The sequence below is a fragment of the Phaethon lepturus genome, unplaced genomic scaffold (genome assembly GCF_000687285.1).
Source record: "Phaethon lepturus isolate BGI_N335 unplaced genomic scaffold, ASM68728v1 scaffold56479, whole genome shotgun sequence".
Classification (NCBI taxonomy): domain Eukaryota; kingdom Metazoa; phylum Chordata; class Aves; order Phaethontiformes; family Phaethontidae; genus Phaethon; species Phaethon lepturus.
In genome coordinates, this window is record NW_010562468.1 from 1 (window position 1) to 27,748 (window position 27,748).

Sequence of the window (27,748 nt, forward strand, 5' to 3'; positions counted from 1 at the left end):
TTATATATATCATATATATATAATAAGAATTTACCCCTTCTGTCTGATTCAGGCAGTTCATTTTAATTCTTCTGGAGTCAAGAACCATTTTTGACACCACAGATCGTAACACCTTGCTTGACTAACCCAAATGTGTGTCATGCTGACAGGCAGTATATCAAAATGGGCACTGTGCTTCCATGCCAGATGCTACTTTTGCTGTAACTGTACATATCTGACACTCAAGTGTTTCTCAACAGATGTAACTTGGGTTCTTTACTTTTTGCAATTTATGTGTCATTGCTTAGACAAGGTTTTCATTATACACGAGGCTTTTTCCCCTAAGAGCTGATGATGCCCAGTTTTCTTCATGACTAATCTATAACCATTTCAGCTAATGAAGTGTGCAGAACATGCTTACTGGAAGCAAAACCCCAAGAATACACAATATAACTATGGAAGTATCTGGCTTTCTTTTCTGACTTCTGAATTATAAAAGTTGGTACTCTCAAACATCCTTCTCCACTGAACACTCACAGAGCTGACCTAGAGGCTACTACCGGCTTCCTGACATGTTTCCTACACATTTATATGTTCAAATGGCTCTTGTCCTGCTTATGACCAGGAAACCTGGTACTATCACAGCTAACTGTTTATTCAATAGATAGCTCCACATGCAGAAAAGAAAAGAATTGTACAAACTTCTGAAACTGGTACTACTGCATCTGTAGCAATGCCAGCTGGTATTACAGGGAAGGCAATCTAGACTTTCAGGGCTTGTTTTCACTGGTGATAAAAGTTATCTTCTTGATCTACAGCAGCAATATTGACTTGACTAACAAGTTCAGAGTTTATAGAAGGCAAACAAACATTAAGTTTTCACATAGGGCAACCGCCTTTTCACCTCCCTGAGACTTCACTTCCTCTCAGAAAGACTGGCTCATGCAGGCTGGCTAAACACAGAAACAAACATACATCAGGAAAATTCACTTTCTTTAAATTCCTTTGTACTAATCTGGGTCTGACATGTCACACCCCCTTTTCAGAACAAGGAGCCAGTCAGATCATATCTCATTTTGTTTGCCCTTGGCAACTGTACTTTTATTGTTTGAAGATAATCAAACAGGAAAAAAAAAAAAACTACTTTACATTGCCAGTGGAAAAGGATACCTTCTAGAAACCTTCCATGCACTGGTAACGGTTTTTTCTAACTGTGAAAAAATGGGGGAAATGTTAGCAGTGATACAGTAAGTTCTTTTCATCTTACACAGTGACGTAAACTGCTTCCAGAACACGACTTCAGACTGAAGTTCACTGAAATGTGGCATAAGGGAGCTGTACAGTGTTTTATTTACTGAAAAATGTACATGCTTTCTAAGTGTAAACGCTAGAAAATGAAAACAGAATCAGTGATGCTAGAACTGAAGGATTCCCAAGATACTATCTCACCCTTTTCTTTTACTTAAAGGATATTCTTGTCTTACTCATTAATTTAAATTATACTTCTGGTCAAGAAAACATTTGGTACACAAAGAAGTGAGTAACAAAGATAAGAGAGCTTTTGTTCTCTGCTTTTGTTAAGTTGATCATGCTGATCACTACAACATCCTGCCATCTACAGAGACCTGCACCAAGAACATGGGACATTCCACAATAATACGATGCTATAATAGACATCTGAGTGATGGGACTCCATGGAACCTTGGAGATCAGCCTTTTAGTAGTGATGAAAGTATCAGAAATGGAATTCATAACCTGCTTTTCCTTACCTGGTCAAGAATCCTGCCCATTCTTTCAAACAGGACTTTCAAGAAGTGTCCTTCAAAAAATGGTGCTTCTAAATTGCACTTTTCCAAAGATCTGGGAGATCCAGGCCACTCCCACCGTAAGCAGGTGACACAATAATCCCGGAACTAGAAAAAAGTAGTGAGGAAAACAGATTGAAACCTCCATGGAAACCATTTCTTTTCTTTTAATACTCAATATACCTTAAAACCATACATTAAAAATCTAAGCCACAAAAGAACAGTCATTCTAAAATAAACACAATTGGTTTCTGTGCAGACACCTCATTTCCTTCTTGATATTCATGCTACTCGGGTAGTCTCAAAAACACAATGAGTGGAGAACAGCAGCTGGGGCCAAAACACAAAGCAAAGCCAACAATACATATTCTGATAAGGGTTCTTCTAAAGCAGAAATTGCTTTCATATACATTCTTGTTGTCAGGACATTACCACACTTTCACTGTATTATGTGTAGCTTATCCTGCTATCCAATCTATATTGCTCTCTAATTCCCAGGATGGGAAAGGCATCTGTATATGCAGGAGACAAAAATAAAAAAAGTACTTGAGGGCTTCCTCTTCCTTCTCTTTGTTTTCTATCACCCATAACAGTCTTTCTCAACCTCTGCCTCTGCCTCTGATTTGCTGTGGGCTGCCTGATGTCTCACTTTTAGGGAATTACACATTGAAAGGAGCACAGGTTATAGCAGTGAAAATAAGGAACACAGAAATAAACAGCAAAAGAGAGACAAAACAGACTCAGAAATTCATCACTGCATGTGGCTTACCTACTTGTACAGGCTACCAGGAATAGAAATATGGAGCAGAACAGCTATTTGGATGTAGTAATAGCAATAGGCAGGGCTATTCTTAGGGGGGAAATATTTTAAGAGTAGCCATATCATTGTCAGGAAGTGACAGAAACCAATTCTGTTCTGTAATAACTCCCAGAATACTCTTTTTCCCAAGGCATGAAAGAAATACAAAGATTATATGTGTTTTCTGAAATCCAAGAATAGAACATAGGGGAATTTTACATCAGCCTTTGTTTTCTAGTCTTTGTTTTCTATTCCCTTGCTTTTCAGGGGAGACTACAGATAAAACAATATAATAAATAGAAAAATCCAAGCTTCCCATCTTAAACTGCTGATATCGTAATTCAGAGGTTATGGGATTTTTGAAGTACCTACTAAAAATAGCGCTCTCAGTAACTCTACTCCTTTGCATAAATTTTTCAATTCTAGAAGGAAGATTCACAGGGCTTCAATAAGAAAGCTGCAAATAAATGGTGAGTGTCCTCTGACTAATGAAACTTTAGATTATGTTTGTAAAAACAAATCCCGCATTTATTTCAAAACAGTAAATCATAAAGCTTTCCTACCTACCAGAACTCCCAACTTCAAACCTGAATGCCTTAGGCTGCGCATTCCCTGTGATGAGCCTTTATTTTTAAAGTCCCAGATTGCATAACTCCTATGCAGCATTTTAATTTCCCTTTAGTCCTTTCAAGCAGCTTGGCAGGCAATTCTCCAAGAGAATGCAGATAAATGCAAAAGCAAATTAAGAATCTATCTGCAGTTCAGATTTTCTCTCAGTGTATTTGTTATATAAATATTAATGTGTTTAATGTCATCCATTATTCCCACTAGAGTAAGACAAGGTATATTCACCATCAAAAGGTCTCCACAGGTAAGTTTTTATTAGAAAATAAAAATTGAATTTTCCCATCTTCCATTACAAAAAGATGCATTTAATAGGACTATTTATAGAATAATTTGTATAGTCTCAGAAGCATTTCAAATGCTGAAGGACCAAGGAAGACTTCACTGACTTACTTGTCTGTGGGCATCTCTGAGGTAAGTATCATAACCTGTACCCTCCACATGGTATGATGACTTAGCTTCATCAGGTACAAGACAGAGAAAACTAAGGAGAAAAAAAGTACATTAATGAATATCTATAATCCACAGAGCACCAGATCAATACTTTCTCATCATCTGTAACAGGGTACACAACACTGGATTGTCTGGCCAATTAATCCACAGATTCTACCACAACTTTATGTGAAGTACAGAGAATACAAAATCTGTTTAAGCATGTCTATTTGTCATGGTTTCGCCAAAACCAGGACACTATTCTAGCTGCTGTTTGTAATAACAAGATACATACTTCAGAAATTTTTGTACCTAGCACTAGAGGTAAGAATCTCAGCAGAAGCATTTTCTGAGCCTTAGCAGAGAGAACGGAGATGAAAAGGAATATTCATAACCAGGTCAAGTATTTGCTATAGGTCAGATTCCATCTTATTAGAGCATATGGAAAATCTACTGGGGAATAATGAGCCAAAAGAGGAGGAGAGTTACAGTTAAAATTCTTTTTAACCTGCTGCACAGGCAGCTTTATTTACCATAGTTTTTTGTCGTAAAAAATGAACATCTAAGAACACACGGGAATATTTGCATATAAATGTCCCAGTTATAAATACCTGCCTTTGCCAGGTATGTAGTGCAAATACTATATGCCCTTATTACTTCACCAATATCTGACATAAAAAGCACCAGGAAATTCTGAATCTTCTTAGAGAGGAACTGTCCTTTAAAAATAAATAAAAAACCCTGAAGTTTCTGGACAGCAAAATAAAACTCCATCTTTGGACCCTGTTTCCAAATTTCAGCTTTCTCCACACCCCAAGAACTGCTGGAGGCTGCTGTAAGATTTATATGCAGAAATACGTAGTAGCTGACTCTTTGTATGGGGTCCATCTTATCTGAAAAAATATAAATTTACAAAACACTGCAAATCCTGAAGACATTTCTATTCACTGATGGAGATTACATGAGTTGAATTTAGGGGACTGTACTTTGCATCTTTGCTCCAAACCGTGTCCACCATAAACTATATATAGCAGTACTGGGGGAAAGAGGGCAAGAAGTGACTACACCATTCTATGCTGACTGTCCTCAGGCTGTTTGCTTCCTTTGGCTAACACCTTTGATTATTTCTGGGTAAGTAGATAGGTCAGCACTGAAATACCAGTGCTGCTTTGCTGGCATGTATTAACAGAGCAAACAGCATTTGTCCTAATATTAGTTGCTAAGAGAATTACCATCACTAAGTTGCTTAGAGCAGAGCCTGTCCTCTTTGTGATATCCAATTTGCAGTACATCTAACATGCAGAAAGGTATGTTACCAGTGACAGAGATGTCCCTCGATTTTCAGGGAGCAGAAGGTTATCCCTAGCATGGCAATGCTTTACTTATACATATGTGTTTAAGGAACTTTAGGAAGTTTGAGGGGTTCTTTCCCCTAAAATGTTTATGGCAAGACTCCCCAAACTTCTCCAGGAAGGTCAAGTCCTGTAACAGCAGTTTAAGTGCAGCAAATATTTTTGAGAAAAGAAAGTTTTATAAAGAACAAGCCTTTCATCATGAAATCTGAATATTCAACTAAACTATGAGCTGTAAAATTCTTCTATTTTTCTCATTTATGTTGAATTATTTTTACTTATTGTAAGCTCTAATCTTTCAGGAGTAGCTTTCTGATAAAATGCCACATAATTTCCTTCTGTGGAGTCATTTTACCAGCTGGCACAGAGTAACATCCATTACAGAGTACATTTGATTTGCACAGTATGTGCAGACACCCACACATTCAGAGATTTCTTTAAGTGTTTGTTTCAACTTACCTATTTACAATTTTATGAACTTCAGTCTTCCCATCATTTTTTGGATGTTCTGGACTGACAGGTGGTGAAGCACTGAGCCACTCTTGAGTTGACAATGTGTTATCTGGAGACAGATCAGTAAATAACGGATCTTCTTCTAGGTCTCTGTGAGATTATATTAGACAAAAACATAATCATTCACAGAATGTTATGGAAGGCAGGAAAATCTCTAGGTCAAAGGGCATGCTTTCTATTTTTCTTCTCTGAACAACTAGGATGTTTAGAACACGATCATATGCATGTCTTTTTACCTAATTAATATTCAGAAATATCAACCTTTACAAATACCCAACAAACATGGTTTTGAAGAAAAATCCTAACTTCTTGATCAGAACAACAGAGTAGGCATTTTTGACTTGTACAAAATGACTGCATTAAATCAGTTAAACTCTTTAGCCACATTTTTTACATGAGAGAGAGTCATACCCCAGGAAATCATTAGATTATTTTAAATGACTCAGAAATATCTAAATTAAGATGCCTAAAATAGCTGCTGTGACTAGTTCTTACTCCTCCATCAGCAAAAAAAGGACTTACAAGAGTTATGTAGGGTAATTAAAAGGATTTTATGTGAAGTGTCCCAGAAAAGTTCTTCCATCAAAAAATGATTCAAGAACATAAATGTAAGTAAGAGACCTAAATGACTGACTTCAAGAATAATCTCACTGAAAACAATACCAATATGCATAGACTTAAGCTAGGCAGATGCATAAGTAAATTGATATGAAGACCTTTGTGTGCCTGTTGTTCTGGAAACAAGCTTTTGGTAATTTTAGCTTTTCTGTTACTGTTCTAAAGTTTTCCATAAGTTGCTGATACAGTAATTTCTGCACCACCTTATGGAGAGGGATTAATACATAGAGAACTCACAGTGCTATCTATGCTCACTTACTGAAAAAACCCTGTTTTGCTCTAAAAATAAGGATCCAAGTTAGCTGTTGTGAAAACTTCCCTTAAAAAAAACTTACACTGCTCCTGCAATCTGTCCATTTTCTACCACATCTTTATCTTCTTGACAGAGAGGCTTGTATTCCATATAGTTTCGTTCTTCTAAATTTCTCAGAACCAAATTATAAAGAATGTGCTCATTGGGTTTTTGCAAAAGGTGCTCAAACATTCGTAAAGTCATTATGCTGATCTGCAACATAAAAAGCAAAAAACCTGATGCACCACTGCCTTATGCTTTTTGCCTTATATCTGGTTTGTACATCCTAGAACATTGCAATCACTTATTTACATTATGGAAGGAAGCAAAAATCCTAAGAAGAATTAGGAAATTGTTATGCTGAATGTGGTATAAACATGGATGAAGAGTTCACACACATTTGAAGATCACTATGTGGATGTATTTTTTCCCTGTAAAATAAAAATTACTCTAAAATCTGCCAGAAGTACAATACAAACAACATTCGGAGAACTGGCAACTTAGCTTTGCATATTATAGTCAGATCCATGCTGGAAGATGATTATCATTGTGCAAGTGAGACACAGAACAGGACTTAAAGTTAGTGATAAATACCCAGAATGAAACAATATAATACTGCGATATTATGACTAGAACTATAGGCTAAGATTTTTACAGGGGGATATCATATAGGTTTTTAAAGGAGACTGAGTAATACAGAGACAGTTTTTAAAGACAGCTTTAGAGTGCTTAGCTTTGCAAAGATCAACTAATATATACAGATAACTCGTTTTGACAGGGTGAGCAGATAAGTGTACTGAAAAAATGGGTATGTGAAGGCATAGATCTGTATTTCAGGCAAGCTTGGGTTTTATTTGAAAAAGAAGAGGGTGGAAAAAATGAAACAAGCAGCTCCTGAGATGGGATTTTAGTGAAGTCAATTATTTTAATGACGTTTACTGTGTGTGAAGTGCTTAAAGTTATTATATCATCTTTTAATTGGCATTGTGTATATTCTCTGACCACAGTTACTTTACATAAAAAATAACAAGCTTTTAACTATGCCTTATGTGGTAACACGACAGAATTGACACATGGAAAATAACAGCAATGCAACATATAACAAAGCATGAATTAAAATGTAATTACAGAAATTGATTTTGCTGTATCTTACAGATGAGCAAGCCCAACTAGATATGCATAGGGGGCAAGCAAATTCAGCAAAGAATCTTTATTAACAGGAACAATGTGCTAGCTGGAGAAAAGAGCTTGCCTTTCATTTTCTAAAGGGAATTTATAGGGCTGGCAGTCAGAACTCTCTTCCTTGGCAAAGTAAGTTAGCTGACACAAATACGAAAAGACCTCACGACGGTGTTTTTACAGACTCTGTGCAAGACAGAACTGGCCAGCAGACATTATTATAACATTACCACTTCTCACCTCATCAGAAATATGATCACAGTGTTCGATTAACCTGTGTCGCAATGGATGTCTGTTGATGTCTGTCAAAGTTTCTGGCTCTCTGTGTTCTCCAAGTATGAAATAAACTACTTCCTGCAGCAGGACATCTGAAGTCACTTGACGCACAATGCGATGCAATAGCGCAGTTGATGTGAGGATTCCGATCTCTGAACTGAACAAAAAACTTCATGTCAGATATGCAGTGGATTTCAGATGAAAAAAAATTAAGCTTGATTCAGATTCTGTTTTGCTGTGTCTTGTAGCATGCTACTCACGTTTGCATCAGCTGAGGTTCCATAACATCAATGAAAAATCGTTCCCGCACAGCTTTTGCCATAGCAACAGCAGTGGTCTGAAACAAAAGTAGAAAATGGTACGTCTCAAACTCAAAAGCTAAGAAACGACTGGAACTACTTATTTGATAAATATATTCGTATCATTTGTAAACATTTCAAACCTTTTGTGCTTCTTTGATGAGTTGATCACAGTAGTCAAACCATGAAAGAAACGAAATCAACGCTCTTTTCCCTGGAAAAGCAGATGCATCTTCTTTGTGGCTATAGGAATCCAAACTAGAGAACACAGGGAAAAATACTTAGTCTACCAGTAATTGAAGAATCTTTGACTTTATTCTTACTGAACTTAACAGAGTAATACATGATCTACTTGCAATAAAGTGAACATTAAAACAGCTTTTCTGCCAGTGCTATTACTACACAGTTTTTCAGTGGCATGCTAAAGGATACATAGTATGCACAGCAGAAGAACATTGTTTGGTTAAGTATTACTTGAATCAGAAGGGAAAACTGATCACCTAGCCTTGTTCTCGCAGGAAACAGACCACAGAAAATGAATCAATAACTCCTGTAGTCAGAGAACCGTAAAATAAAGGCAATTGTTCTTCTCTACTCTCTAAGTGACCTCAATCAAGTCCACCAAAATGACAAATGTGTACCTGAACTAGATTGTATCCTTCAGAAAAAAACATGTATCCCAATTTAAAGACTCTACAAATTCATCATTTTTCATTGGTAAAGCACTCCAATACTTATTTATCCCACTATTCAAAGTTGTGGTTTTTTTCCCTTCTAACTTCAAACTCCAACCACCAGAAATTTTGGTAGTTATTTTGCACATACCTACTTTTTGTCTCAGCACCAATAGATCACGAGCAATTCATAATAATGAAGGCAGAGTGGGGAAGAGAAATGTTTTGAGAATCTAACACGCAAGCAGTTAGGATAACAGGCATGTATCTTTTGCTTCATGCTGATGAGTTATGCAGTAACTCTTTCCTTTTTTGCTGCAAAAATTTTGCAACAGGCTGCTATCAGACATCCTTCCTGTCCCCTGCAGCAGGTTACAGTGCCCACTGTGTACGGTGAAAAGTTTATGTTTCCTAAATCCTTAACATCTGAACATGAAAATAATTTGTCCCTGATACTGCAATTACACCACCACAAACTGCTAACATAATTCAGTGGAAAAACCTGCCCCTGAGGAATCTCTGCAAGGCACTAGCAGCCAAACCTGGCCCCATGTCAGAAATCACACATACACTGGACGCCCGAAGTTGTACCACTATGCTGCAGCTGGGATCTCAGCTCTGCTCTTGAGACTTTAGCATAGGGATGTGAATATTTTATACATCTTATCTTCCTACAGAAAATTAGTTTCAGGGAGGGGTATAAAGTTAACCTTGGGTATTAAATACAAAAATAAAATTCTTACCCCCAGTTAATTGCCTCCACTGTTTCAATGTCTAAGGGATCCAGTGACTGAGGCAGGGCTTTGTAGAGGGTGGCCAGCCTGTCTGTCAACAATTCACATAAACAAGTGCTTTGAGTCAGGCACTTGGCAGCTGCCGGTTCTGGCAAACTCACCAAAAGCATAAGACCTTCACAGGCCTTCACTGCTATCCGGCCGTCCTGGCAGAAGGGCATGGAAGAATTAGTCAGAGAGTGAATGAAACTCACTTGAAGTCAAGAAGCAAACATCTCCCAAATAAAACCACTCCATTCCCCCACAGTGAGTGAATGCATTGATTTTTGTTGCCTTTCCAGCAATTACAATTTATTTCTACTGAATTTGGATAGTACAAAATAAAGAATCTCACCTGAATCCATGTCAAATACTAAGAATGCAAGTGTAGCCTTCAGGTTGACAGAACTAGTGCTGAAGGTCCGCATAAGACCAAGATATTAGACAATGTAAACTATCCCTTAACAATAATGAGGCACATCAGTAGATTTGGTTTTCTGCTCTCAACACTGCTGTAGCAATTACAGGCTTACCCTCCTCTAAGTTTTCTGAAAGAATCCGAGTATGAAATCAAGGATGGAGCTGGGTAAGACATATACCAGTTGTTTTTCAAAGAAATCAAAACCCTAGAGATAGCCCAGTGCTCTTCCAAAAAAAGTGGGTTTGGTTCAGTCAGTGCAATTGTGAGTAGTTTTTAAAATATTCTCTTGTGGTATATTTAACCTAATGATTATCCTGTGTAGCTTGTCTGTGAAATATGCAGCATCCTACACAAATTGCTCAAAAAACACATTACCATCAAGAAACTTAATATTAATGTAAAAAATAGTATCTTTACTTCAATCTGAATTGGCAAAGAAAATTGCCAATTTATAAAAACCACCTGCAAATGAAACCTCGTTTTACTTCTTATAGTTAAAATACAGTGTGTACATACATGTATATTCACTCCTTCCCACTTCACACAGCATCCACACTTTTTCATCATTTTATCACGTTAAAAAGAACATCAACAAAAAAAAACTCACAGGACTTTTAGTGAGGTTTAATAGAGAATTCACTAAATTGTAGTCTTGATTGGGACAAACAGTGGAGGACTCGGGTGATGATGTGACATTTAGTTCATCCAGACTGAAAGAGAGATCATCCGCCTGTTGCGGGAGGTCACCTTCCTTCTCCATTTGCTCCACTCCAGCAGCACTAGATATTTCTTCAGGCTGAACAGGCTGTCCCGTGTCTGTTGTCAAAGAGTCTTGGCCTCTCAGCATGTCTTCTGTGATTACACTTGCTGATCCTTTGGAAGCCATGGCTTTTAACTTACTCTGCAAAGCATTTTGTTGGAATTACATGGTTGAAATTACTGTCCACTCTGAAGCAGAAATTTACGAAAAGCAATTTTTTTACATCAGCATTTGAAGTAGTTCTCTACAAGGCTGGATAGTAACCACGTAGAATGTAATGGGTTGCAGGAGCATGGCAGTTCTTAAACTTTGCACATTTTTTAACCTGCTTAGATTTCTCTTAAGCCCTGTACCATTTTAGTTCAAGGCTGAATATGCCATTTACAAAGAGGTGGCATCTTTTTCTCTACACCACTGAAGGCAAATATACACTTGATTTGCCCACTATTTGATGGAAGTTTTTTATTCACCTTATGAGTGCACCTTTAGACCCTAGCACACAGTGTAAAATGTTCCTTCTCGGTCAAGGCCTCAAATTCATCTAGCATCTGAAACACTACTTCCAGTTAGAGTCATAAAATTAAATTAATTCTAAACTTCTTGAGATTTTATCTTCAACAGAAAATGGAAAAAATGTCTTTTATGACAGCAGAGTATTCTCAAGTTGTGTTTCACATGAAGAAAAAGTTCAGTAGATTGAATGGACAGAAGATACGAAAAGTCAGCACTGGGCACTGAATACTATAACAGTTCAAAGAGAGCCTTCTTGGAAGCTACAAAGCATCTCTGTGTAGCTTGAAAGAAAGCAACCCATCTCTCTTCCCATAAATCTGTCTCCGGCACATAAAAGATACATTTAAATTTGTGCTCTGTAATACCAAAAAGAAACTCATGGCAAGGCAAGAATTCAGTGCTCTTCTGGCATAAGCAGAGGTGAATAATACTATATTAGAACCATAAATTAGGTTTCGGCACAAGACATTTTTTCAAGTGAGTACAGTAGTGAGATTATAAATCCAAAGGGTTTCCCTCCTCTATGGTAACACCAAAATTATTACAAATGTATCTCAAGCATTAATAATTTAAAAGAGTAACCATTTGGGGTTAATGGTGTTTAGTACATACAAACCAGCAGGGACTAATTACATGACAGTCTTAGGCAGCAAACTAGAGAACTACTGTGAATGCTTGCTTGCTTGATGTACGTTCATTGTGGAGAGTTTGTACTGAATGTTGTGATACACTCATATAACCAATTCCCTGGAAAGGCAACCCACTGGTAAAAGCAGCACACTGCATGCTATAAAATAAATATGATTCTTGACTACAATAGAAAAATTACTCCTTCAACGTGTATTTTTTTTACAGTGTGAAATGCATAAGGCTGCAAAGCAACCAAAATGTGTGTCTGAATCATGTCTGTCTCCCTCTAAATCTTCTAAAGTCCTCCAGTATCCTCCCATATATTTTATCAATACACAGGAATATCTGAATCACAGTGATGAGCCTTGCGTATAAAGCAAAACTAAAGGAACAGCATTTCAATCCTGGATTATACATTGTTGCTGGCACTACTCAAGTAGCAGGTAGGGTTGCCAAAGAGAAAAGCTACTTTTTTCAAAAACTAGATAATATTTTGTAAAATACTTAATTTATCATATACTGGCCTGTTACTTCACGACTGGACTCTTGTGTCATTTGAAAGGCCATAGTTTGTTTAGCTAAGGCATCGATGAGAAGACCTAACCTGCATAAATGCCCCTAGAAATTTGTCCATAGCTCATTACTTTTACATTGGCAGGCGACACAAAGCAGTCTGTACATTGAACAACAGAAAGGCAGAGTTTTTGCATGTATTTAAGCTTCCAATTGTCTAATCATGCAACTCTGCAGCTTAGCTGCTCACCTGCCTCCTGTAAAGGTGCAAAACAGGATCCTGAATGACCTAATAGAAAAGGTTACATAAAATACATATTCAATGCTTTCTAGACAAAATATTCCTCTAAGTGAATTCAGCATCAACAGCAAGCAGACGATATAAAAATACATTTTTATATTTTTGTAATATATAACTATCAGAATTTCAAAATCTGTGGTGGATGATGCCATGTCTAAGTTCAGACAGATTTAAAAAGAATTCTGTGAAAAAATCAAGTGGTACCATAGCTAATTAGAATCTCTACTCAACTCATGGTGAGAAATATAAAGCTGGTAATTTGTCATAACGAAAGTAGAAGTGAATAAAGAAATTATTGTTCATTTTATAAAATGAAGGTACAACTTTTTAACAGACACTGTATCAGAACTTGTTTAAGGTCTCAAGAGCAGAAAGTGAAAGACAGAGAAACAAGTATCCCTTTGCATGGAACAATCAGTTGCAAGGAAAATCTCGCTTAAGATGAAATGAGATGCGATGGGCCAACTAAGGACAAAACAAATAAGGAAAAACACGAGTTAACAAGTTTAGCATAAAATAATGACCAAGATAGAGGTGATAAATCAAACATCCCTATGTCTGTTCTTTCCCTCTACACAACAACAAGTAAAACTCAGTTTAAAGAAAGGAATAAATTAAAGCCAAAATAAAATTAGTATATGGATTTTAAAGGTTTTAAAAAGTAGAATGCAGTTCTTCCACTTCTTATTTCCACAACAAAAGTCACTTGCCCAAGAGATACAGTTGTGACATATAGCCTTATTGGTTAATTAATATAGGTAAAAGATTCTACTAAAATATAATCAGTTTTCTAATAACCAACTATGTAACATGGACTCACACCCAGGAAACCCCAGGTTTGTACCTACTCGGTTTTTCATGTTCATGAAATACTGTAGAAACCGATCAGGAAAAGTCAAAGAAGGAAGCAAAACCAACTGAGATGCAAACAGACTGCTTTGGAAAAGTGTATTTGCATTTCAGTTTGTAAGTGTTGGAGATTTGAGAAATAAATGCCACTCAGAATTCTGTAAATTTACCCTTTCATGCATTTGAAGGTCAAAACCAAATATCAACTCACAACAATAGCACCTCTAAGAAGCATAGGTGTGAACAAACAGAATACTGTATTCTAATAAAGGAAAATTCTGTACCACAAATACCTCATCTGGAAACAATGATCAAAAGTTGTAAAGACATATGCCTCAGGCGATGACATTTAGAGTTATGTCGTGAAAGAAACAGGAGAAATGTTCTTCAGCTTGCCTGAACTCTATCGCCAGCATTTTGTGAAACTAGAGATGCCTCTGAAATTTGGAATCATCTGGTTTCTTCCATGTCTGATTTTTCATGTAATACTATTGCTCTTTTGAGGAAGAACACTGAAGTCTGACAAAACACTTGTGGTTCTTATGATTGGGGTTCTCAGGTTTGATTTCAAGGGCAGTACTTGAGTGTAAGAGTCATTCAGAGGGTTCTGTTCAAACCCTACAACTTACATAAATTACGTAAAAAGTAATCCTGGTTTGGACTTCTACCTACCATATTCTGCATGTAATCTATCTAGTAGTTTGCTTCTGAGTGCTTCTAATGTTTAACCACGAACTTTTCAATCCTTATACCATTTCTACTTATTCTACTTATACCATTTCTACTTATTCTACTTATACCATTTCTACTTATACCATTTCGTACAACTACGGTAGATACAATGGCAATCCGGGTGGTATTTAATTATGGTAAAAATAAATGTAAGATGGGTTCTTTATTAACTGACTTATAAATTATATTCATATACTTAATGGAAAATAATGTATCTTTGCTGTTTAGCAGCCTCTGCTGTTACAGATTTTGTCTACAGATGGCTTGTAGAATAGTCCTGTACCTATATTTTTTCACCTATGTATCACATGCTTAATAGACACTGTGTCACCACATCCAAGGGGTAGCAGGAGGCATTTCTAAATGGACTTTTATAAATTAAACTTTTATATGCTCCTTCTAAATGGGAACAGAAAGTCAGTCTAGAAATTCTTTCTCCTCCCACCCCGATTTCATCAATGCCACATGTTAAGTTTGAAGAGGGAATAAAGATATTTGGCTTTCTTACAGATAGAAAATAATGTCAGATTGTAGATTTTGAGCTGGCACTGCAGCTAGACCATATGTGCCACTACCAAATAATGGCCCAATCCTGCAGAACACAGCAACTTGCAAGGTTTCAATGCCTCATGCAATCTGTCCCTTAGTCTTTATTGGGCTGAAGACAGAACAACATAATCCAAGGTCTCCCTCACACAGCATTCTACATTACAACTCATATCCCTACTATTTCCCTGGGATAAAAAAAATTATTTTCTAACTTGGAGAGTGCCCTCTAAAGGCACTCTCACTGCAAAGGAGAAGGACCGCAGGCAGGTATATTTGTGAGCCCTGAAAGAAATTCTAGTAAAAATAATCAGATGTATCAAGTCTCTGGAAGAAAAAAACCAAACACAACACCCCTCTCCCCCACCCCAAACCAACCTTCTATTATCACAGGAAAAAAAATCACAAAGTGAATGAAAACTAAGCTATGAAGCACAATGTGATACTTCCAGTTCTCTATTAGATTTTGTCTGTGACACAGTAAATACACCTTGAAAATTTTTATTTCATTTACCCACCTCAAGGAAGAAGTTGACCAGGTATGGATCTTGTTTCAGTTTTGCACACACTATACAGAGAAACTGAATTTCTTCATTTTCTGTTGGTGTTGCCAGAACTTCACCACACAGCCTAATTAATTTCTGTCACAGAAAGAAAAGTGAACAATTAAGACAGAGAGCGAGTTATAGCTTTTTCTAGGAATGATGGACTGAATTATTTTTCTATATACATAGTACAATGAGGTATGATTATTGATTTGAACATTTGCTTTAGATTTAGATTGCTATGAACAAGATTTCTTTATTACTCATGATTTGCATTGCAGTGACAGTTCAAGGCTCTAATCATGAATACACTAAAACTGATACTGCACTCAAGCAGTTTCTTTAACTACCTCAACAATAAAGAATTAAAGATACCATTAGGTACAGCAGAGTAAGAGAAACTTGCCATACAAACATACAGTTTACTTAAAATTTGAACAGTACCTGCACTGGCCTATGCACATTTATGTGGGGAAGAAGAGGTTGCCGTATTCTTCCAAGAAGTTTTGTATAAAAAGCCAAAACTTGCTGTTTCATTCCTGGAGGGCACTGCAACAAAACCAAATGAAGAATAATGAAAATACAACAAACTTGGAGAGAAACATAGACACAAATTTGTCACTCAAAATGGTTAATTAAACAGCAATAATTTATCCAAAATATTTAAAAAAAAATCATCATCTGTTAACACATTACTTTTATCGATATTAACAGAGCTCAACAAAAGAAGTTGCATCTCATTACTGTTTTCTTTTTCAAATTATTCATACTTTCAATTAATTGCTCTTGTGCAGACTTCTACCAATCTTTCCAGGAAATATTGCCTATCAATACAGCGATAAGGGGAAATTAACTCTTAACCAATTGGCTACAGGTCAGTTGTCTTACAGCACATGCCACAAAATCCAGCAATTCAGTGAGTCAGTACATACATATATACGGTGATAAAATATAAACTCTTAAGGTCTACAAATGGTTTTTTTGAATTCATGAGCAATTAACCTTAGACAGATAAAGTGGTTATAAATGCACAGATATTCCAGGACAAAAGCAAGATGTTGTCTTGCCTGAGATTCAGCAGAATACAAATCACAAATATCTGTGGAATATCCAGACCCGTGTTCTACTGTCCCTCATGTACCATGTCACATGAAAGTACTTTCCTATCTCCACGAGATCTGATGGCTCATGGTCCTTTAGGTACCTTTGTTTCTAGCTAAACCCTGCCTTGACTCCAATGTGTTCTACCATGCTAATAAATGCTGTTAAGCCATAGGTTAATTTTAACCCACTTCATTTCCCTCATGTGGTTCACTGCACAGGTGAATGGAGCATGGGTGGCAGCAGCTAGGAATGACAACTGCCTAACCTAGTCCTCCTTCCAAGGTAACTATCCCTAGATTATTAATCCCCAATTATTACTGGGTTGTCAAGCAATCCGTTGAAAAGAGTGACAAAATGTGCACCATCCGGGTGCATCTTCAATAATGTACTAAGTCTAAGTGATTGCTGTGAAAGGATATTATTCTTTTTAGAACAGATCTTTGCAACATCTTGCAAGCACTGAACTCTGTTTACTTCAGATGTAGCAACTCTGAAGCGGCAAAGTATAAAAACAGGCTGTACAAGAATTGCTTGTAGAGGCGTATTTGCATGAGTGCAAAATGACTTCTCTCAACTCTTAGAAACATACTACTAATTACCCACTTCACATATGTCTCCATTTCATCTTGGTTTCTTGACAAAGTTTATAGATTCCTGAACGAGCTGTATTTCTGAGCAAGTATTTTCAATACATCAGGTATCTTAGCCTGATTGTAAGACAGCTGGTATAGTAACAGCAATTGTAGAGCCATGGTCCTTCCAGAACAAGGAAAATTCCAGTCTCTGACAGCTAGTACCCTACATTGTCTACATACATAAAATCAAGCAGATTAAAAACTCATGACAACGTGTGAAAGGCTGAATGAGAATGAAACCATGGAGATCTCCACTCATCCTTGGAACAGGACACACCATGCTTTCCTAACTGCATCTGTATCACGATACAAGAAGTTCTAGCACAAGGGCTGCCAAGTTAACTCATCCTGTGATCCATCCAACCCCATATATCTCAGCTCATAAGTCTGCCAAGAAAGGTATCAGCAAGAATGCACCAAGACCGTGAAGCTAATTTCACTTGTGCCACAAAGCACACATGAGAAGAACCAGACAACGTTGCCAAGGGCTGCACTCATACCAAAGACTCGGATGTGAAAGCTGTCTGAGGACAAGCTTAAATCAATGCTTTCTGGCATGGAAGTCTTTCTGAGCAATAACTCGTCACACTGTGAAAAATTAAACAAAATTTATATTTAGTAGAGCATTCTTCATTGAAGAATCTCCTAACACTTGAACAGAGAAGGATAATACTGTCTTGTAGAAGCCAGAAAAAATTCTAGACTGAACAAAAATGTTCCTCTTACTTCTAGCTTCACAGTCAATATTATCAGAGTGGTGAGTAACAAATCTCAGGGTTCTGCCTTAGTCAGCAACTCACTGGTTGTCTCATTTTGATCACACTTGTAAAAGACTGTTATTTGTAGTAAGTTGGTAACATAAGCAAACAGCTATTTGCTAGAATTCAGTGTCCCACACTACCACCTACCGTAGAACTTCAGTCCCTATTACAATTGTGAGCCCACACAAAAGATAATCTGTTCTGCTGAGAAGTACATACATCAGCTTTTCCTAATGTGTAGAGTGTCTCCAAAATCTTGTGATGTAGCAAATATTCCATACACGGTCCTGTTTCGCCTGATTCCCTCTCATTTTCTTCTTGAACGAGAATATCCAACATCTGTTCCAGGTGAGAAGGAATGTTGGTATCAGTCACAGGAGCTTTGTCATCTAAATAGAAGAGATGTGCAATTAAGAATGATTAAAATATTGTCCTCAATTTTCTTAAGTTCAATTCCAAATTTCAAATTTAAAAACATGACCATTCATTTAAAGAATCTTATATGTACCATATAAGCTTTTTAACAGATCTTAAATCCAATTTTCAGAACTGTATCTGGAAATGTAAACTGGAATATGCATTAGGCAGATATCTAATCTTGCAATGGGGAAAATGGTGAAATGCCAAATTTCAAAACATGCATTAATTACACAGTCAAAAAGGAAAACTTTTACAGCCAGAAATCAAGCTTAGGGAGAGAAAGGTTCAACTCTCAATCTTCTGGTTAGTATCCACCCTGTCTTGATAACTTCCTCTTTGACTCTTCACATAGTATTCTGAAATCTATAAACAGCTTCTAAGATCAGCTTAATTTGCAGCTGATCAGCTCCTTTACAAACTAGGTAACTAAATAAATGTTTTTGCTAATGATAACAACAAAGAAAATCCAAACTCTATGCTGTTTATTCTTCAAAAGCTTTTAGATTTGTCTTTTATACTTCCTGCATTAAGAAAGCATTCTGTCAAACTTGAAGGAAAGGGTGAGACCGATTTCATTGCACTAAAGTCATGAAACTGTTGTGGATTTGTGCCACTGGCAGGGAGGAGCTGGCATTAACATGTAGTAGAACACACCCGCATGTGGAGATCTTCCTTTTTATTTTTTTCAGCTAAACTCTACTTGAACAAATATCCCATTAGGGAAATGGTTACTACTTCTTATGCAATAATCTAAAAATAACTGTCACTTGCATGTAAATGGCAACAAGATCACAAAGGAAAACTGCCATATCACAGTGATTTTGGTCTCTACCACAACCTTCAGTTAGCCTAGAGTGTTTTGCTTGAGTTTCCTAGAAATAATTCTGCTTCCACTGCAGAGAACAGAAATATATCCACTGAGTGGAAACTTGTTATTCACAAGACTTTTGAAAGTCTGGGAGAGAGGTCAGCTTTTATTCTATACCATGTAACTGCAGGTGTCAGTTTCCCCCTACTACCTTGTCATTTCTATGTTAGGAAACATCACATAGTGTTCCAAAAGATGGGCATCTAGAACCAAGGGTCGAGTTTCAGCTTCTAAGAGTAAATATTGATATAAACAAGATCACCAGTCCCAGACACAAACATAGACTCAACAGGTACTCTCGCGGATATGCAGAACTAATAAGCTTGAAGAAAGCATGGTAACATTCAATTTTAAAACTGAATAGTTTAATAACTAGGACAAAAATTAAAAATTGAAATGTTTTATAACTGTTGTAGGAAACAACAGGGAAAAGTTTAAGAAAAAAGCAACTACAGCCATATTTCATCAGAATACCCATTTTTTAGAAGAGCAGAATAAGGTCTGGATAAGTTTTAACAAAATGTGTTCTAAACCTGCTCACAAACTCATTTTTCAGAGCTATGTTATCAAAATACCTTTCATGGAGAAAAGACAGTAAATAAAAAACACCTATATACTGAGCACACAGAATTCAGATATGTCTGATAAAATCTATGACCACAAAATTACTTTTGTTAAAATCTTGGAAAGAAAAATAAAATCCCTGATGTAAAACAATAAAAGCTGAACAACAGGGACTACATTTCTGTAGTTGTCTGTTTAGATTAAATAGAGTATGTGAAGACAGAAATTGGGTCACATATGAAAAGGTACAATTCTCTACATGGTACTCAGGAAAGAAGACCTTCCCTTGCATCATTTTTCATGCCTGCTTTTTAAGGGATGAATGGAGGTACACAATATTTTTAATTACTAATTACTATTGTTGCTATTTTGATAAAAGACATGACTCATTTTAGTATTTCTTAATCTTTACTGTTTAACAACACTGAAATTGGGAATTCTAGTTTTCACAATAAAGAGACAAAACCAGAATGTTTTCTTCTTTTACCTGACGTCTCTATGTAGTAATGGGTGATTGCCTTCCAGTGGTAAACGAAATCTTCTTGTAATGGAAGGGAAGGTGCAAGCTATGGGGAAAAAAAAAACAACAACAAAAAATAGTTAGGAATGAAATAAATGTATTTCCTCAGAGATTAAATTGAATTTTATCTTATACTTGGAACTAAACTGCTGTGGACTAGTGCTACAATTCTTAGTGTGTGCTTTTTTACCTTTAAGAAGGACTACATATGTTATTCATGGCATGAGCTCCATGTCATACTGCCTAGCTTGTGAACACCAGTAATAATCTCGGTGATATCTCCATGACCAATCTATTTGAAGCCACAAAAGCAATTACTCATACAGCAAAGCAACACTAGAAACATAGGTTTGAATTGTTTAGATCTCAGGGTTTGGTCCTGTAGGAAAAAAACATGTTCTTTTACATCTGCTTTTGATGCCATCTTGCCTTTCTGTATGCTCTGTTCTCCTCTCTCCCTCTACTCCCTTAAAAATACCTATTAGCTGCTTCATAGAGTTGTTGTGATGCCTTTTTTCCATTAAGCACAACTTTTAAAAGATCTGCATTGCACTTTTTTTTGCACATCAGCCTCATCCACAGAGCTTGACAGGTTCTTTTTTTAAACAAATACATTTCTTTCTTAATTTTTGAAAGAAAAGGAAGTTTCTTCCTTTCTGGAGGAATTTGGGATGGTCAGTTGGGTGTGACTGGCATCCAAGAATAACATGCCGCAAGAACAAAACACAGTCTCCCACCCAGTCAACATCAGTACTGCTCCTTCCTCACTGAGCTTGAGAACTGGGTGCCCAGCCCCTGCGGCCCATTACACCACAGGCACAAACAACTGCTACACCATAGGCAGCATGTGAAAAAACAAGGACCATGATCATTTTACCACGCTGCTCTCCAAAGTAAGACGTGAGGCAAGCACTGAATTTGTGACCACAATATAAAATGTTCAGAGCTGGTAAAATCAGGAATCCTACAGGGAAAACCCCCACCACTCAACAGATCATATGAGTTGTTATTTGTTGTTATTGAGGCCTAATCCTACTTGTTTGAGGCTTTTTTTTCCCCACAATCAAGTCCTCAAGTAATTCTTTTACAGGCAATCCTTAAATAGAGAATTATCACTTGACATGATGGTAGCAACAACACCTATGAGTAAACAGAAATAATCCCATGTATAAGATGGAGTGTCCATTTTGGAAGGATAAGGAGTTGAACCATCCCAACAAGCTGTGGACTCTAGTCCTTCACAGAATCACAGAGTGGCTGAGGTTGGAAGGGACCTCTGGAGATCATCTGGTCCAACCCCCCTGCGCAAACACGGCCACCTGGAGCTGGTTGCCCAGGACCATGTTGAGACGGCTTTTGAATTTTCTCCAAAGATGGAGATTCAACAACCTCTCTGGGAATCTGTGCCAGAGCTCTGTCACCCTCACAGTGAAAAAGTTTTCCCCCCAGAAGCTACAGATACCACATTTGAGATTAGTAACTCTGAATTCCTCTAGTGTCTCCTCATAGGGCCTAGAAAGTGCTGAGTTGCCTCAATTCTTGGACAAATAGAAGCACAGAGCTCAGACATCTGTGTATTCTTCACTGAGTAGTGTTGGTCCCTTTGAAAAACCCTTGGAAGTTTTCCACATCGGTCTTTTCCTTGAATTTAATGACACTTAATCTTAGTAAGGATGTAAAGCCCAGTATATGGCATGCCCTGCCGTGATAAGAAAGTGGAATGCTAATTGTTAATGACCCCTTGCACAGAGGACTCTGAAATGCAAGACTAAAAAAAGTAAGTGGTGGTGCCTGGTAACTATCTATGCCTGCATCCTGTGTGGAAACGTGCCCTCACAAATGGCAACTAGGAAATCAAACTGGCATTGCTTATCCATTCCCTCGCAGCCTGCAGACTCATTACGTCTTCCACATCTCCATGGCTGGGCACTGAGAGTAACACTTTTAGCACACCAGCTACCACAGAATAAATATCAGGACACTGCACACTGGACAAAACTAGTTTATTTGACTATGAAGTTTACTAGGTTATTAAAATTCAGAAGAGTAACTGACAAACTGAAGACTGAACACATGATATTTTGTATCATGTTTCGTATGTCACACCTGCTGCTGTAGATGTTTATTTCAAGCAATGTAATGATCATTTTGCACCTTTCTGTAATAAAACTATACCAAAACCTCAACTCTGGCTGATGAATGGCACAGAGACCAGTTTTGAGGAATAACAGGCCTTTCAGACCACTCTATTTCCAAAGTAACACATGATAGATAACATTAAAGATTTATCCTTGACTGATGTGATTTTCCTCTCCACTTCTTCTAGTCTCATCTGCCTCGAGATTAATTTAGTGCCCCTGAGCACTGCCAGGAAAAGGATTTCGCTTCTCAGCACTGTCAATAATTTATCCACCGTGGGAGAGAATTGTGGATACAGACATTCTCCCTCCCAACAAACCCCTCCAGGGACTCCTCTCAGAGGTGAAGAGGTAATTCAGGGACAGATCCTGCCCTTTTTAATTAAAAGACTCAGTGATTTCACAGAGTCTTCTCTGATCAAGGACTGCTTTGCCTGCATTGGGCTACCAGCCTCAGCAACTCCTAACAATATAGAAAAATTGTATTTCTTTACTTGTTCAGTTAAAGTATCCCCACCCCCAAATACTCCCACCCCAAAATTCCTCTTCCCCCCGCAGATGGACGTAGTATAAAACTGCTTTTTACAGCATGGCTATTCCAGGGGATATTTAACAGAGATGTAACTCCAGCAATGCTATGTATTATTCTGAGAAGTGTTTTACTGACAAAAAATGAAAAAAAACCCCCAAACCCAACTCTCTTAGCATAGTTATTCAGACACAAAATCAAGGTAAAGACCAAGACTAAGATACAGGCTTATATACAAACAAAGCCCAGCACTGGAAGGCATTAGCAAAATGTAAGCTTCCAAACACTTGCTTGACATGCTTTAACTCTACTAGGCCAGGTAATTCTAGGACGAAGTTGTAGTTTCTATTCTAGGATGAATTATTAGCTACCCACTGAGATGAAACATGTTAGAGTTGCCAATCTGAATAACCACTCTTTTGTAAAAGTACACATACTTGCATAAAGATTCTAAGCAAAACAAAATTCACTGTGAAGGCATTAATTCCTGCTATTTGTCTAATTTGAAGGAATAACCTTAAAAGTGCAGTTATTTCTCGGTTATATTAATTCATGTTGATGTAATTACGTATGGTTCTTACCAATTTTAAGCTATTCATTCCTAATCTCAAAGTGAAGCTCTCCTCCTTTGTGAAAAAAAACCTCCAACATCTTAAAGATTGCAGTGTGGGTGTTGGTATATCAAATAGCCAAAACTCACTGAACACTACTCAAAACTAGCCCATCTGAACAGACATTGATTAGCTCTTCCATCTGGTTCCCAACTCCAGCAGCTTCCTGGGAGTGAGCGAGTGAGTGTTCTCATTTAGGAGCTAAACTTAACACATGCTGCCTTACCATTCTGGTGACAATATGTTACTAATGCTTGAACCCCACTCCTTCCAGGGAAAGTGCTGTTCTCAGGAGAACTATAGATCATTGACCAGAACTAGAGTCTGCTCATTATAAGATCTGTCCAAAATACAATTCCATACAGTTTTCAAAAATACATAGAATTTGTGTTGAAGCAGGAAAGGAGTACTATCAAGAGCAAAGAAACCTATAAATATTCAGTATTTAACAGCAATTCCTTTATGCGTGTAAAAATCACTGTCATATTTTTCATGTATGCTTTTCAGAAGTGCAATTCAATACTGAAAAGAATGGAAACAACTGAAGCTGGTGATATCCCTCAATATCTTTTGCACAAGTCCACAAAGTAAAGAAAACACTATCTAAAAGAATAAAAGGTACTGGCTGGTCAGACGCCAGAGTAAAAAAAAAGCGGAAACTGGGTCAGAGAAACGAAGGGGAAGTGCATGCACACTCTCCTGACTGAAACAACGAAAACTACAGCAGTCACTTGATGTTTTTCTTCGATCTTACTACTTTACTAGTGTGAAGGTTTGCCCCGAGGGAAAATCTGAAAAAGGACTAATGCTGGAAGTTTACTTTATTTCTTCAGCCGGTGAATGCACAGAGTTTATAATGGTCACTGCTTTCACATATAAAATTAAGACTGCACATGCTTGCAAGTCATGCATTAAATTTCATCATCAGAATTTGTTAATAGCAGCACAACGTTAAAAAAATTAGCAATGTGAGGTCATTACATCAAAAAAACTGCATTCAAGAAGAGTAAATCTTGTTCTGAGCAGTTACGCAGTTAATGATTGTGGAGCAGTACCTGTAGCAAGTGACTCAATTTCTTTCAAAGCTCAGTTTTGCCTCAAAACATGAACTGAATATAAACTACTTAAAAGCACGTTAAGTTACCAGTGTAAAAGATACAGTGGAATAATAGGTTGGTAGAAAGGGGTCCCAAAAATGGGCAGCAGACACCAAAATCAAAACTCACTCCCAAATACCAAAAGCGTGATACAAATAATCTTCTTTGACAGCAAATTGCAAAATTCAGAACAAGCCCCTATTATTCCTGCTCAAGGTACAGAGCTCAAAAACATCCTTTTGAGTTCACTATTAAGATGAAACATCTCCTGAAAGCCCAAATTAAACACAAACAGAAGTCCCTTGAACAGAGAGTGACCGCTTTACAGACAAGCTATTTTGTCTAGGGAAACACGAGTGAAGAGCACGAGATAAGAGAAAAAATAAGTCTAACTGGCTGCTTTGTTATTGTGCACTATATTTGGTATGTTGCTGAGAAGGTAGCACTCCTGGAATACATTTGGGATAAAAGTGTATCAGAAATGCATAGTGAGGAGAAAACATCTTGGGGACAAGCCATATATAAACTGTCACAGATTCATTAATATTAATCCCATAAAGCAACAACATTTCTATTCTTCCCTGAAGTAAGGCAACAGAACAAAGATTGCAGTCCCCTCCACCATTCTTTCTCATCAACCTACCCTACCCAACTAAAGGATGCTCTGTCGGGACAATACCACAGGGGTGCTTGCTCATCCGGATGCTGCAGAGAAATCCAGAAAGGGCAAAAATATCTAAACTACTGGCAGGATTGACATATGATAAGAGGTGGCAAAAATTAGGATTCAGTTGAATGTACATCAGGAGTATGGTTTCACACACCTGGACCATTTAGGCAGAAAAGACTGAAAGTTTTGAGTTATCCAAGGTATGAAAATTCTTAATAAAAAGCAACTGGCCCCTTATGTTTGCCTCATCACAGTCCTGTCATGAAGGCAGTCAATTAAAGAGGCGTACACTCATAACAAGCGAAAGGCAAATACTCCTATGTGTATTAGACTGTCAACCTTTGGAACTCCTCGTCATCGTTCAGAGAGATGGCATACTGAGGGTAAGATATCAATGATTACCTAATAACGTAGAAACTCTGACTATTTAAATGCATCGCTCTCAAGTTTGCAGGCCCATGGGCCCCACGGCAGGAAATGAGCATTATATAAGTGATGTGCAAGAGAAATGACAGCAGGGGAGAAGGGTTACCCAAACAATTCTGATTTAAAGTAGTCCTACCAGTGAAAGCTAGAGCCCAGGCATTTCTTCAGGTGTATTTAAGTGTCCAGCACAGCTGAAAACTGTTCAGTTGCAACTGAATTCCTCTGGGAAGTAGGCACCCAAAACCTTTTAGAGTTTGTATCTTAGTTACTAGTTTCGTTGCTGATATTCGGGGCTGAAATAGAGTCCACTTGAGGCTGCATGAGCTATACTTGCTTCGCAGCAATAACAGTGAGTAAAAATGAAGCTCGAAATTCTCTAGGTTCTGAAAACAGCAGGCAGCATCAAGGTGGACTTACCTAATATTTAGGATTTACACCAGTTTTCATTTTCAGAGTAGCAAAGCTAAGTAGCCCACATACTTTAGTTAAAGAGAGACTGAAACAATGACCTAAAGTCATACTGACCCAAAATGGGTTAAAAGTTTCTATTTCTTACTTCTGTGATTGAATTTCTAGGTCAAACTTCCTAGCTAAAGTAAGAAACATTCTTAACATCCTCTTGCTTTTGTGATTCCATGTTTCATTCCTAGCATATGGTGCTTGGTATTTGTCACAACCCTGCAAATGCAATTCAGCACAGTATTTATTATCAGAAGGTCCATCACAGTAGTGTTAGCAGGATGAGGTAATTCTAACAGGGACACCAGAGTTGAGCAAAGACACAGAGCATGTTTGATAGCAGTGACTTGCAAAACGATGTTATCAATCTGGTTGTAGGTTTTGTTTATTTTTAATTAAAAAGATTGTCTAGTCTCTATTACTCAACTCATTATTTTTTCCTAGTTTTTTACAGATCTCAAATAAATACCATTCTGTTTATTTTTTGTATGCCATCAATAATGTAAACTTCTAGGAATAACTTCTATTAGATATCTTGAATCAGTAGGCCTAAAAGAACAACTTCTCCTCCACTCCTGCATCTCTCAGTCATCCATTCTTACTCAAAATGTGGCACAGCTCACCATAACAAGATTTCTTTAGTCAGGCAGCCACTAATTTCTGTTTCTCCCCCAATCAAAGCACTGTCTATTGAAGACATTCATATGTGGTCATAGAGAGTTTTCAAATAAGTCATTTCATCATTATTTAAAACATTTCTTTCCAATTGCCACTCTACCACTAAAAGAGCAAAGAAGGAACCTGCAATTAATTAATACATACTTAACTTTAAAACCTGAATAGTCCAGCTAAAGACTGCAGAACAACAGGCACACAGAAAGTCAAAGATATGCTTAAGTATTTGCAGCATCGAGGCACGCATTAAGGCACAAAGGGTGCCCCTCACATGAGGTAGGATTTGGCATACAGGCTTTTTTCAACCATTTGAACCCTTTTCCTTCAATGCTTTCCGCTTTCACTTCCAGCAGTATTTTGCTGCCAGTTTTTAGCACCTAACCAAGGATGCACCTCTTCAAACTCAATCTTGGAGGTGTCTTGGCTTACTGACAAGGGTCCTGGAAGCCAGAGACATTACCACCAGGACGCCACCTCACCGAAAGGCATACAAAAATAAATCGTGTAGACAGTAAACGAGTCCTGATAAGCAGGCACCTGAACGCGGCCTACAGAAATGGCAGCTTCAGGCACAGGCCCCGCTGCCTTCCTCTCCCCAGTGCGGTGATGGACACAGACATGCGAGTCCCCATGATGAAATCTAACTGAACAAACACAAGCCCAGGTCCCCTTGTCCTCCCTTTCCCCCTTACCCCATTAAAAAAGAAACCAGAGATGAAAACATCGGTTTGGAAACTACAACATCACACAAAAGTGACTATCGTGTGCTGGCCACGACAAAAAGAAAATCCCGAGGAGTTTCCTGAATTCCTCTCCTTTCTTACTTGTTTCGCAGAAAAGCAGCCG

At 37.6% G+C, this 27,748-nt stretch overlaps 1 protein-coding gene across 1 annotated transcript; it reads right to left on the reverse strand.

Annotated features, from left to right (window-relative positions):
* Nucleotides 1-1,748: 1,748 nt before the first annotated feature.
* Nucleotides 1,749-20,343, reverse strand: FAM160B1 (family with sequence similarity 160, member B1; the record flags this gene model as incomplete). Its single annotated transcript, XM_010294249.1, has 13 exons — nucleotides 1,749-1,892; nucleotides 3,601-3,691; nucleotides 5,451-5,594; nucleotides 6,458-6,627; nucleotides 7,834-8,026; nucleotides 8,130-8,206; nucleotides 8,312-8,426; nucleotides 9,586-9,782; nucleotides 10,644-10,937; nucleotides 15,399-15,521; nucleotides 15,870-15,974; nucleotides 18,145-18,314; nucleotides 20,265-20,343. Coding segments are annotated over 13 exons (1,902 nt in total), but the record flags the coding sequence as incomplete, so codon positions are not given.
* Between the last annotated feature and the right edge of the window lie 7,405 nt (nucleotides 20,344-27,748).